The sequence below is a fragment of the Eleutherodactylus coqui genome, chromosome 3 (assembly GCF_035609145.1).
Source record: "Eleutherodactylus coqui strain aEleCoq1 chromosome 3, aEleCoq1.hap1, whole genome shotgun sequence".
In the NCBI taxonomy this organism is placed as follows: domain Eukaryota; kingdom Metazoa; phylum Chordata; class Amphibia; order Anura; family Eleutherodactylidae; genus Eleutherodactylus; species Eleutherodactylus coqui.
The window spans coordinates 66,297,339-66,310,230 of record NC_089839.1 but is presented as its reverse complement, the minus strand read 5'-3'; the positions used below and the strand labels follow the sequence as shown (position 1 = coordinate 66,310,230).

The 12,892-nt window shown below is 43.9% G+C and overlaps 1 protein-coding gene across 3 annotated transcripts in view; it reads left to right on the top strand.

The window, feature by feature from the left end:
* The window catches only part of MTIF2 (mitochondrial translational initiation factor 2), a 35,645-nt gene that overhangs the window by 19,828 nt on the left and 2,925 nt on the right, over positions 1-12,892 (top strand). For all 3 annotated transcript variants that reach the window (XM_066595683.1, XM_066595681.1, XM_066595682.1), the window contains exons 10-14: positions 3,713-3,959; positions 8,019-8,159; positions 9,485-9,649; positions 11,843-11,983; positions 12,068-12,253. In XM_066595683.1, coding sequence (XP_066451780.1) covers positions 3,713-3,959; positions 8,019-8,159; positions 9,485-9,649; positions 11,843-11,983; positions 12,068-12,237 — 864 coding nt within the window. In that variant the 3' untranslated portion in view covers positions 12,238-12,253. The remainder of the gene's footprint in view (positions 1-3,712; positions 3,960-8,018; positions 8,160-9,484; positions 9,650-11,842; positions 11,984-12,067; positions 12,254-12,892) is intronic.

The following is a 12,892-nucleotide window of genomic DNA, read 5'->3' as shown; positions in this document are numbered from 1 at the left end:
TTGGATTTCCCTGCAGCGCCATTTCTTTTTTTTTTTTTTTTAAATCTATTCTTTATTTTGCGAATATCAAGAAAAGTACTAAAGAGGTACAGCACAATATGCAATCCAATGAGCAAGAATCAGTTTACCAAATAATTCGTACTCTGCGCTGATTCAAGTATATAACAAACAGTAGGAAGCAAATGTAAGGCAACAGGCATGGGCAAGGATATGGAATAATATGGATCAAGCATAATAGAAGGTTTAGCAAGGTACAATCAGGCCCACTATGCAAGAGGGCTGGATGAACACCAGGCTGACCAAGGGGCGCGTACAAAAGAAAACCTACCGTGTCCAGGATTCCCAGCTTGAGGTTTCCTCCAGACGAGAGATCAGAAATGCTCTATTCACCACATTTTAGAGTCTGGTGGGCTTTTGCTCAGCCATTTAGTAGTTTAGCCACCATGATTAGGAAGGTTGGAAGATTATTTTTACCCAAAGGGCAATCCTTGGATGGCAAGTTTAAAAGTATCAATTCAGGGGTTAGCTTAAGGCCTCATGTCCACGGGGAAAAGAAGAATTAAAATCCGCAGTGGATTTCAACCCTTCTCCCGCATGCGGATCTGCACCCCATAGGGATGCATTGACCACACGCGGGTAGATAAATACCCGCGGATGGTCAATAAAAGTGAATAAAAAAAATATGGAGCATGAAAAAAAATGGACATGCTCCATTTAGGTGCGGGTCTCCCGCGGGGACGGCTCCCGCAGGCTTCTATAGAAACCTATGGAAGCCGTCCAGATCTGCGGGAGACCTAAAATAAGAATAAACTTACCCGCAGCGGACCGTGCAGATCTTCTCTTCTTCCCGGCCGGATCTTCATTCTTCAGCCCGGCGGATATGCCCGGCGCATACGCGCGGCACGCCGCCGGCGTGCCAAGCATATCCGCCAGCCGCAGAAAGAAGATCCGGTCGCGAAGAAGAGAAGATCTGCATGAACCCCCTGCGGGTGAGTTTATTCTTATTTTCAGCCCTCATGTCTGCGGGGCAGGAGGGACCCGCTACGGATTCTCCATGGAGAATCCGTAGTGGGCCTGATTTTTTCCCCGTGGACATGAGGGCTAATTTGGGCAGAGCAAATTGCATTTATTGTTTGTTTTTTTTCTACCTAGGATAAGTGGACAACCCCACCATATATAATATATAAGGAGCTCAGTGCTTGCCCACACCGCCAATACAAGTCGGAAGAACCAGAATAAATGTTAGATCATTTCGTTAGTAGGCAAATGGTTTTGCAGTCCAATTTAAAAGCATTCTCTTAGGAAGTTAGGCATGTTTATAACAGCTGACACTCGCAGGCAATAGCTGACAGCGGCATTTAAATCCCCGCACGGCGCCCCCCCCCCCCCCCCCCCCGCGCGCGCTGAGATCGGGGAAGCCGTGCAGGTGTCATGGCAGCCGGGGGCCTAATGAAAGGCCCCAGGGCTGCCTTAGCAGACTGCCTATCAAGCCATCCCTGTGGGGTGGCTTGATAGACTGCCTGTCAAAAAGCAGTATGACATAATGCTATAGCATTACGTCATACTGCAGGAGCGATCAAAGTATCGCATGTTAAAGTCCCCCAGGGGAACTTCAAAGTAATGTAAAAAAAAAAATCAATAAAGGTTTTTTTTAATTGTAAAAGTTTAAATCACCCCCCTTTTGCCATATCTATTATTGAAAAATCGAAATCATACAATAAAAATGTATTTGGTATTGCCGCGTCCGTAAAAGTCCGAACTATCAAAGTAGCGCATTATTTTTGCTGCACGGTGAACATTGTCCGAAAAATAAAATAAAGAACGCCAGAAATGCACTTTTTTAGTTACCCTGTCTCCCAGAAAAAACGCAATAAAAAGCGATCAAAAAGTCGTATGTATTCCAAATTGGTACTAACAGAAACTACAGGACATCCCGCAAAAAATGAGCCCTTGCTCAACTACGTCGACGGAAAAATAAAAAAGTAATTGCGCGCACAAAATGACCGCAGAAAATAATTGAAAAAAATTAAATGTCTTTGAAAAAAAAAGTAGTATAGTAAGAAAAAACCTATACAAGTTTGGTATCGTAGTAATCGTACCGACCCGTAGAATAAAGTTATCATGTCGCTTTTGTTGCCGTTTGTGCGCCGTAGAAAAAAGACGCACTAAGATGGCAAAATGTCGTGTTTTTTTTTCATTTTACTCCACTTAGAATTTTTTTAAAGTTTTTCAGTGCATTATATGGTACTTTAAATAGCACCATTGAAAAATACAACTCGTCCCGCAAAAAACAAGCCCTCATACAGCGACGTCGATGGATAAATAAAAGGAGTTATGATTTTTTTGAAGGGGGGAGGAAAAAACGAAAAAGGGGCCACGTCATTAAGGGGTTAAAGGGAGTCCGTCAGATTGAAAATGCAGTCTGAGCTGCAGGCATGATGTTATAGACCAGGAGGAGCCGAGCAGATTGATATATAGTTTTATGGGGAAACCTTCAGTAGGACTTGTATTTTCTACATTTATATCCCTGCACATTCTGAGATGAACAGTCTAATGGGCGGAGCGATCAGTGATTGACAGCTATCTGTGTATTGCTGTACATAGAAGGAAGGTTGTCAGTCACTGTTAGGACCGCCCACTGGACCCAAAATGTGCAGAGATCTAAATGAATAAAGTTCTACTGAAGCTTTCCCCATAAAACTATATATCAATCTGCTCGGCTCCTCCGGCTCTATAACATCATGCCTGCAGATCGGGCTGCATGTTCAAGCTGACAGATTCCCTCTAATAGTTTAGTATTTAATTTGAATAAAGTGCGGCAAACAATCTGGAATCGTAGGATTTCATCAAGCCATATTTGTACCAGCTTTCTGATGTATTTAAAAAAAAAACAGAAAAAGTGCTGATTTTGGTGCACGCCAGCTTTTCAGGTCACTTTGTAATGTGGTGAAAGAAACCTGGAAGGGACAAGGGCTGCACCTTTATGACTTAATTAGTATTAGTAAAGATGTAAAATGGCCCAAAGTTTAGAGCAGATCTAGGACTGATCACAGCAGGTGTAGAACTCCTTTCTAGTCTTTAGGGCAGTCCAAGATGCTCTAAATTTGAGAAGAGTTTATCATTTTGGCGCAATTTACTCTAATAAACTCTTGCTAAAGATTTGTGTATGAAATGCCAGACTTAGGCCTCATGTCCACGGGTGGGTCGGATTCCGCATGCGAAACCCATAGCGGAATCCAACCCTACCAGCGATCCTGCATACCTGTGCCTATCTTCTTTTTTCTGTACAGCAGATGTGTACAGAAGTGCCAAAATCGGCAGCCCGTCCGCAATGTCAGTTGCAGACGGACCGCAGATCGGACGTCTTCCCTTGTCTCCAATGGTAGCTGTACACACGGAATCTGCACTAAAATAGAGCATGCTGCAATTTTGTTTTCCGCATGCGGAATCTGGAATGCAAATCCGCACATGTAAGTCGAAATGCAGGCGACCCATGCTTCCCTATGGGTGGCTTGAACTGCGGATCTTCTGCGCGGGTAGCACAAATCAAATCCGCCCGTGGACATGAGGCCTTAATCTCCCCCGGCGTTTTCAGTTGTTGCCAGTTTTCCTCCTAGCCTGGTGCTCCTTACTTGCATGCAGACTATTATGTAGCACAGATGCGGTCGCTTTGGCATCTTCTTTTTTGTAATACTTTCTTGTGGATTTTTAGCAACGGGCAAAAGAAGTTATTGAGTGGAGAAAATACGTAGAGCAACAGGAGAAAGTCGAGGAGGATATGGAAGTGATTGAAGGCAAGCAAAAGGAACAAAGAGCTGCTCACAGCAAGCACATGGAGGCTTACATTGGGATGAACTGGAGACAGAGATTGCGTGCCACGGTCAGGGCTAGGTATGGTGTCCAGAGACCATCCGAAAAGACAACACTGGATAAAGAGAGACTCTCCGTTATAATAAAAGGTTAGTGTTTAATGGTTCCATCTTCTTTCGCTAAGTCAGCGCTCTGCAACATAATGGCAAAATCCTTGTTTGTCAACAACACATCAACTCGTGTAAACATGGAAATCAGCAGCCACACAGGTGATCGCATGTAGCAAATGATTGTCTGTGTAGTTGTTTTTTGGGGGGGTCATTCTCATCCAGGGTGAAGTCCTCTTAGGCGAGCACCAATCGATTGGCTTGAAAAGCGCTCATGCAGATAATCGTTCTGACCGTCTACAACGCTACATGCATTAGGCTTTACCTTGCTTAGAGCGCACCTGTGCATTATAAACGGGGATATCCACCAAATGCTTATGAGGCCGGGCTCACACGACTGCATGTTTTGTTACTGCATATTACATGGGCTCTGTATGCCCATGTGATACACAGTAACTGGCAGGCAACCAATTACATTGCCTTACGCTGTTCTGATCACATTAGCTTGTCGGAATTGTGTAGTTTGGGAGCCCAGAAAAGGGCGCAGCTAGTTCTATTTTGCCGCGTTTTGTGTGCGAAATAGAGACCGTTGTTCTGTACGCGTGCCCATATGCCAAGCGATGACGCTGGAAATATGAACAAAAAAACAAAGAACAGGTGTACTGCACGTGCCAGCGTGTGTTAGTATGTGGCCATGCACATTACCATTTCGCCGCCATACGCAGTAGTCCCCACGGTCACAGATGGCTCCATAGCTGTAAAAGCACTGCGGGACCCCGTGTGAGCCCGGCCTAAAGCGATAATCCACCTAGAGAACTTGTGTCATTCTGAAAATAGTGTGAAGGGGCCCTCAAACATGACTTTAAAGGGTTCCTTAGTGGATGTTCTTAGTGCTCACCGATTTGTCTGTTCATATACTGCATGTGCCTCTGTTTAAGGAGGGCTCACTACCACTCCTGACATGTCTGTCTTGGTATTCCTCCTTTTGAAATAACTATTCTGAAAAATCTGATAGATTTCTGCCTTGTACCATTCCTCTACTATTTCTCCTGTTGTACCGCCTCTAGCTTGGATATAACATGTGATACGGCAGGGAATGGAGGCTCTAGTACCCTGTTGTACCGCCTCTAGCCTGGATACAAGTTGTGATACGGATGGGCATGGAGGCTCTAGTACCCTGTTGTACCGCCTCTAGCTTGGATACAAGATGTGGTACAGGTGGGCATGGAGGCTCTAGTACCCTGTTGTACCGCCTCTAGCTTGGATACAAGATGTGATACGGATGGGCATGGAGGCTCTAGTACCATGTAGTACTGCCTCTAGCTCGGATACAAGATGTGATACGGGTGGGCATGGAGGCTCTAGTACCCTTTCGAGCTGCCTCTAGCTTGGATACAAAATTGTGATATGGGTGGGCATGGAGGCATACAGCTTCCTAATGGTGTCCTGCGGCATATCACTCCACATTTGCTGTAGCTGAGCCTCTAGATCATACAAACTCATAGGTTGTAGAGACGTCTATTGGTCAACAAGCTCTACACAAGCGGAAAAAGAGGTCACTACACACTAGTGGAGACTTTTATAGGCCATGGGGGAACTACTTTTAGGGTTTCAGGTGACAAGACCGTTCATCTAATCACACCACAACTCTCATCATTTACTTCAGTGACAGAACGGTGCACAGAAGAACAAATGAGGATTAATAAGAGGTTAAAAGCAACACCTCAACTAGTAATACCGAAACATCCCAATTTTATATGTAAAACAAAACAGTATATGTACAAACCAGCAACTGGAGGACTGAAGACACTCACCATAAATACCAGGGAACCTGTCAGTCAGCAGGGAGATCCCTTCCAAAGAAGTCCTATATAGTGGTGTTGTCCTGTTTTACATCCGCTGAAGAGAAGTCTGGTGTAAACTACTCCTCACAAACTATCGCTGCGCACTGAATGTAAAACTGAAGAGAATGCACACTGTCACTAGCTCGCAAAAGCTTGCGCCGCTCCACCCGGGCGCGGCAGTGTGAAAGGGGACTGAGGGCTAAATTGTGACATCACATGGCTGGCTATAGTGGTCACCGCTGCCCAAAAGATTCCTAAGCGTTACAAAGCCTAGAACAGGCTTCTTCATTGTTATGAATGCTCCGTTCCCCAGATATTGCAGATATTGATTCCTCTGCCCTCTGGTTGTTCACTGCTTGTTGCCCGGGAAACTGACCATAGAGGAGGTAAGCGCATGTGCACTTCTTTCATCTAAATTTGATGACCAAGATCTCAGGAGGGCATGCATACTAGCTTTCGGCCTGGCCGCCAGCTACCATTGCGCTCCATCTATCAGAGCGATATCTATATAGATAGATATAGATAAGTACATAAGGTTAATAAAAGCCCTTACTGACTGACTGACTGACTCACCATCAATTCTCTAACTTCCTGTGTCATACAAACATGAAATTTGGCAGGAGCATTCTTTAGGTCCTAAATAGGAAAAGTAAAGGAAAAGTAGATTATTCAATGCTAATTACAAAAGTAAGTGCACCCTATGTAATGTAACCTCCTGGTTTCGTACAAGCGTGAAATTTGGCACGAGCATTCTTTAGGTCCTAAATGAGGAGAGTGGGAGGGGTGGCACGTTCTCAAGAGGGACATCAGTGCATGCAGCCTGAGAAGAATCTAACGCTCCTCTATTTGTATACATATTTTATTTCTCGGTTACTCTAAAGTAACCTTGACTTCATAACCTTTTCCATGCAAACAACACGTAAACACCTGTATCAAATTAACTTGGGCGAAGCCGGGTATATCAGCTAGTCTTTCCATAGAAGGGTTGGTCTGTTTACCTGTTAAGGCTGTAAACAACCAGAGGGCAGAGCTATAGCCCTTTGTCTCACAGCCTTGATAAGATCCATACAACTATACTTGTGCGTATGAAAGGGTTAACTTTTTGTCCTGGAATGGGGAACTGAGTTGTGCTTACCCAGTGCAGGGGACAGAGAAAGCAGAAACACCGCTCAGAGATTACATAGAAGTAAAGCCAGACACTAATGGTCATGCACGACCAGTGTGGACAGCCACCGGAGAATGTGTCCAGGAGTGGGGATGGGATGTGTAAGGGGGTGAGAAGCCAGGACTGGTGCATTTGCAGATTATTTTATTTTTATTTAAACTCGTTTTATTGAAAAGTAAATAAATCACAACATCTTTTGTAACGTAGTGAAACAGTCAAAATCATGACTAATACATGACTAATAGTACAGCTGATAATCTTTAACAAGAAGGGCCAATTCCCCCATAGCGAAAATCTTTGAATAGAGGTAGATAAAAGGAGTTTAGACATTGGGTCAGTAGGCTTCGGGTTTCAGCCAAAGGGATGTGCTTGTTAATGAGAGCGTCTCTGGAACATTGAAATGGAGGATGAACGTAATCGGGGAGGGTAGGACCTGAGTGGGGAACTGCACCATAGACCCCATGGTCAGAGTATGGGGCAGCCCATGCGTCTCTCACTGGCAGGGAGTCGAGGAAGGGAGGAGTAGAGGAGAGAGGAGGAGGTGCGGAAAGGGAAAGCGGAATTATTGAGAATGAGGAAGGGTGGAATACGGGAAAGACTCGCCGCCAGGACCCATACGGGGGCCCCACCTGACACGGTCACATAACTTATGTTACCAGTTCTTGCAAACCAATCACTGTGCCTTGGAGGTTTTGGAACCAAGTCCTCTGCCACTCTGAGAGACAAGAAAAAGATGGTGCGGTTATTGTGGGTGACTCGAAGGTGAGCCGGGTACACCATGGAGACTTTGTCTGCATCTCGCAGCCTGTGCTTGTTGTTAACAAATGTGGCTCTGTTTTTTTTTGTAAGGCAGCCTAAAAACCTGGAACGATGAATATGTTGGCATTGTTAAACTTAAGTTCACGCTTGCATATTTGCAGAATTTAATGGTTTCAGATATAGACCTTGAGCCACCAATGTGATCTTGGGAATATCACCATAACTTCCTGTCTAATGTAGGCTGTTTATGGAAGCATTTAGTAGATAGAAAGTCCAAACCATCAGTCTGCCTTCCTGCATTAACCTCCTTGATCGTGTTTCTCTTCTGCTCAGGTGATGTTGATGGGTCAGTTGAAGCTATTCTTGATGTATTGGACACATATGATGCAGATGACACCTGTGAACTGGATTTGGTCCATTTTGGAGTTGGGGACATCAGTGAGAGTGATGTTGCACTTGCAAAAACATTTAACGGTAAGGAAACTTAGTTTAAACATATTCTGCTTGTTTCACCCTTTGTTTCACTTGGATTTTTTGCCATCTCAAGTGGCTAACTTCTCTGCAGTAGTAAGTATGGGGCCCGAAACATGAAATGGTAGAACAAAGGATATCCATACCTATCCTATGCCATGGTGGTCTGTACTTTATACACATTGGAGTCTGAAGAGGCAGATCTGCAGTGTTATGCTATGTTTACATCATGCATATGACTATTATAGGCCTAGAGTGCCTCTTTTTTTTATATGTGCTCAACTCCTTTTTTTACCTATATAGAAAAGCCCAGTAGACTACAATTATTTTATTTCATTTTATTTTTTTACCTGAAACATTGTGGCTAATAGCCAACGTATGCCATTGTATGGCTATATAGTGGCATACGTTAGGGAATACACTCAACATATAGCCGTGATGTGAACACAGCTTCAAAGTGATCCTCTGGTTTTGGGGCTAAATTTTGTCCCAGGACCAGAGGGTGGAAGTGGGCTGCCACGGTGCAGAGGGATCAGCCCTATTCTCATTTGCACAAGGAAAGACTAGAAGCAATGGGATGAAACTGAAAGGAGGGAGACACAGATTAGATATTAGACACTGAGGATGATCAATGAGTGGAACAGGTTGCCACTGGAGGTGGTGAGTTCTGCTTCATTGGAAGTGTTCAAGCAAAGGCTGGACAGACATCTGTCTGTGACGATTTGGTGAATCCTGCATTGAGCAGGGGGTGGGCCCCATGACCCTGGAGGTTCTGTCTAACTCTACCATTCTATGATTCTATAGTACCTGCACTTGATCATCTCCGTTCCAGTCTTGTTTGCAGGCTGACAAGATGCCCGCCGTCATCTTTAGACTACATGATTCCTAGTGCTTTGGTAATGTTAGAATTCCAACGCTCTCTACCTGCTCTATGATTGGCTAGTGCTGCTCACATGATCAGCACTGGCCAATCAAAAAGTAGTCTAGTTAGAAAAATGGCCACCCGAAAACGTGAGCGGATTCAGCGCAACCGAGCGATGGAAGTGAAAATCAAGTGCAGGTAATATACCCCCTCCGGTCCCGAATTTTGTACCTGACCTGGAGGGTTGCTTTAAAATGGAGGAGAAGCCTGAGACTATGAGTGAAGCAGAGCTAGATTTCAGACTTTTTAGACAATGCAGCGAAGCTGTAGACAGTTCCTGTAGCTATGTAATAAAGAGGTACGGCTAAGAAAAAAAGCAGACAAAGACTAGACCTAATGATCTGGTTGTTTTTGTGTGAGTGATCAAAACATGCTTCTGACTTTACTATTTGCTTTTTGTACACAGCTTCCATATACGGATTCAATGTTAATGCTAGCAAATCCATTCAAGACATTGCTACCAAGAGTGAAGTCCCAATCAAACTTCACAAGGTCATCTACCAACTCTTTGATGATTTGAAAGAAGAACTCAGTGGTAGAATACCAGAATTAACCGAAGAGACTGTGAAAGGTATGCAGTACAATGTGTTACAAGTTTTTAAAGCTTTGCCTTTTCCTTCTTTTCTAGTATCTATTGTTGGCTTTGATTAGGAGAAAAGAAAAAAAAACTTAAAAACCTTCATGCATAGCCGAGAGTTGCAACATATCTCTCCCTCTTGGGGATCCAGTACATTCATTCTTTGCACACCTAGCACATTTAAAAAGACCCCGTCACATGTTATAAGCACCATAAACGTAAGTTATGGGGCTTCTAGAACAGGGGCAGAGAAGTCAGGCGTGTACTTTCCATGCTTTCCATTCTTACCAGGCTCCCCTTTCCAGGAATTCTGCACTAGGTCTGACTTTTCTTCATTCAGTGCATGCACACTCCCATGGAGAGAAGTGCGTGCACACTGACTAAAGAAAAGAGTCGCGCTGATACACTGGGTGCCAACATCTCTGCAGGTTGGGCTCTGATGACTTGGTTTTCCAACATTGTAGCTGTGTGTGCAGGGAAAAAAATTACCTTGCTGCAATGTGTGCACAATGTAAAGGCTGAGAGCTACAGTAGGCTAAGGTGGCAAGGAGCTGCCCAGGGCAGATCTTACCTGGGTCCATAAGATTCCTCTTACCTGTGGAGCAGAAGAGCCGTAGAAAATGGCACCCAGGATGATAGGAGCGGGAAATTGGGGATGGGATCGATCTCTAATAGCGAGGCACCACGCCACCGAAACTCGACGTGCGGTCACAGTGACCGGAAGAGATCCCAGCAATTGCTGGACTCAAAAAAGCAATTGGAAGTCCCTATAATGTGGCACAGCCTCAGAAAACCACCCCAAGGGAAATTACGTTCAACCTTTCAACCACTCGCACCCCTCCATTATACTGATGGGGGCGGCTGCTTAGTACTATACTTGTACATAGATCAAGCATATAAAAAATATCGGTCCACATAGTATGTGTAGTGCACCATGCAGGCTCACAACCTATTAATAATGCCCTGTTTTATTCCACCAGGCTGCCCTGCGCCTCATAGGTGAACCACACTTAATTATATACATTTGCAGTCAAAATTATTCAAACCCCGCTGCAAATTAGGTTTAGTTGCCAAATTTACAGCTGTTTGCAAAAAACAATAAAACATAGCGCAGTATGGGGCCATTTCAGCTGATGGAGCACGAGCGCTTCAGTGTAAGAATGTAGAACTCTTCTAAGTTGTTCTTGTTTGATTGGTATTTTGTAAACTGTTGAAAGTTTGTATATTATTGCAAATTAGGTAAATTTGCCAAGTGGTTGAATAATTTTGATTGCTGCTGTATGTTTCTAAAGTTGGCGGCTAAAAATTTAATTTGGCTTCAAAATGTTTCAGCTTTGGAATTGCTGCCTTGGAGGCATATATATATATATATATATATATATATATATATATATATATATATATATATATATATATATATATATATATATATATATATATATATATATATATATATATATATATATATATTTATAATTATAATATAATTTATTTTTTTTGGTCTAGGGCACTGGCTCTACTACAGAATGTGTGCTATGTATAGGATTTATCATAGCAGCTAGTCTACACCCATCAGCTCAGGGAAGACTGAGAATTAGAGATGGAGCCTGTAGAGGGGAAAACTAGTAATAAATGTCTTATAATGGCCAGAAATAGTGTTATTCCTCATGTACACACGCATGACAGCTTTTTCTGAAAAGTCAGCTGGGAGTACAGATACACTTAAATTTACACTTAGAGGTAATACCACAACTAAAATACAAACATCTTCAAATAGTCACTGATAAGGGATTGAAGGTTTTATGGTCCGTGAATAGCACAGATAACACTGCTGGCCTGGTGACCCCCCCCCCCCCCCCCCCTCTCCCCCCAACAGTAATACAGGGACCATAAAACCCTCACTCCATTATCAGTGACTATTTGAAGAAGTTTGTATTTCTGTTGTAGTATTCCTTTAAGTGCAAATTAATCACATCCATGTCTGTGCCTTGTCATAAGTAGGTTGTATAAATATACATGCCTCTTCGGGATCTATTTCATTATGCCTGAAGAAGAATCCTGCGTTGGTTCGGAAGCTCGCTATAACATCACGTATTAAAAGGTATCATATCTACAAGATCACTTGGTTTGTCTTGCTGAGAACAATCACAAGTCGTTAACAACATAAACTATGTCTTATCCTTGCAGGTACGGCATCTGTTCTGGCTTTATTTGATGTCACCGAAGGAAAGAAGACTCTGCAAGTGGCGGGCTGCCGGGTGCAGAAGGGCTTTCTAGATAAGAAAATGAAGTTTAGGTTAATCCGTAACAATAATGTTCTGTGGGAAGGTGAGATGTTCAGTTTCTGTTTTTCATTTGTTCAGTTTGTGGATGATGGCCTCCTCCGAAATATGAAATACTTTCCATCTACAGGATCATTAACGTCTCTGAAGCACCACAAGAATGATGTGCCTACAGTAAAAACAGGGGTGGAGTGTGGCCTGAGTCTGGATGAAGATGTGGAGATTCAAGCTGGAGATGAAATAATATGCTTTGAAGAAACCACAGTACCTCAGAAAATCTCATGGGATCCCGGCTTCTAATTTCGATATCCATTAGGTGTGTATTACCTTCTACAGTCCTGATCCATCAGTTTGGTAGACATACGCCGATTCCATGGGCAATAAATTGTAGCTATTAGAGATAAATTCAGTTGAAACGCCTTCAGGATGCTTAACCCCTTAAAGGGGTTGTCTTGCGAAAGCAAGTGGGGTTCAGCACTTCTGTATGGCCATATTAATGCACTTTGTAATATACATCGTGCATTAAATATGAGCCATACAGAAGTTATACACTTACCCCCTCCGTTGCTGGCGTCCCCGTCGCCATGGTGCCATCTAATTTCAGCGTCTAATCGCCCGATTAGACGCGCTTGCGCAGATGGGTCTTTTCCCTTCGCCTCGGCTCGGCAGCAGCGGCGTTCTGGCTCCGCCCCTTGTACGCATCATCACGTAGCTCCACCCCGTCACGTGTGGCGATTCCAGCCAATCAGGAGGCTGGAATCGGCACACGTCATGGGGCAGAGCTACGCGATGACGCGTACAAGGGGGCGGAGCCAGAACGCCGCTGCTGCCGAGCCGAGGCGAAGGGAAAAGACTCATCTGCGCAAGCGCGTCTAATCGGGCGATTAGACGCTGAAATTAGATGGCACCATGGCGACGGGGACGCCAGCAACGGAGGGGGTAAGTGTATAACTTC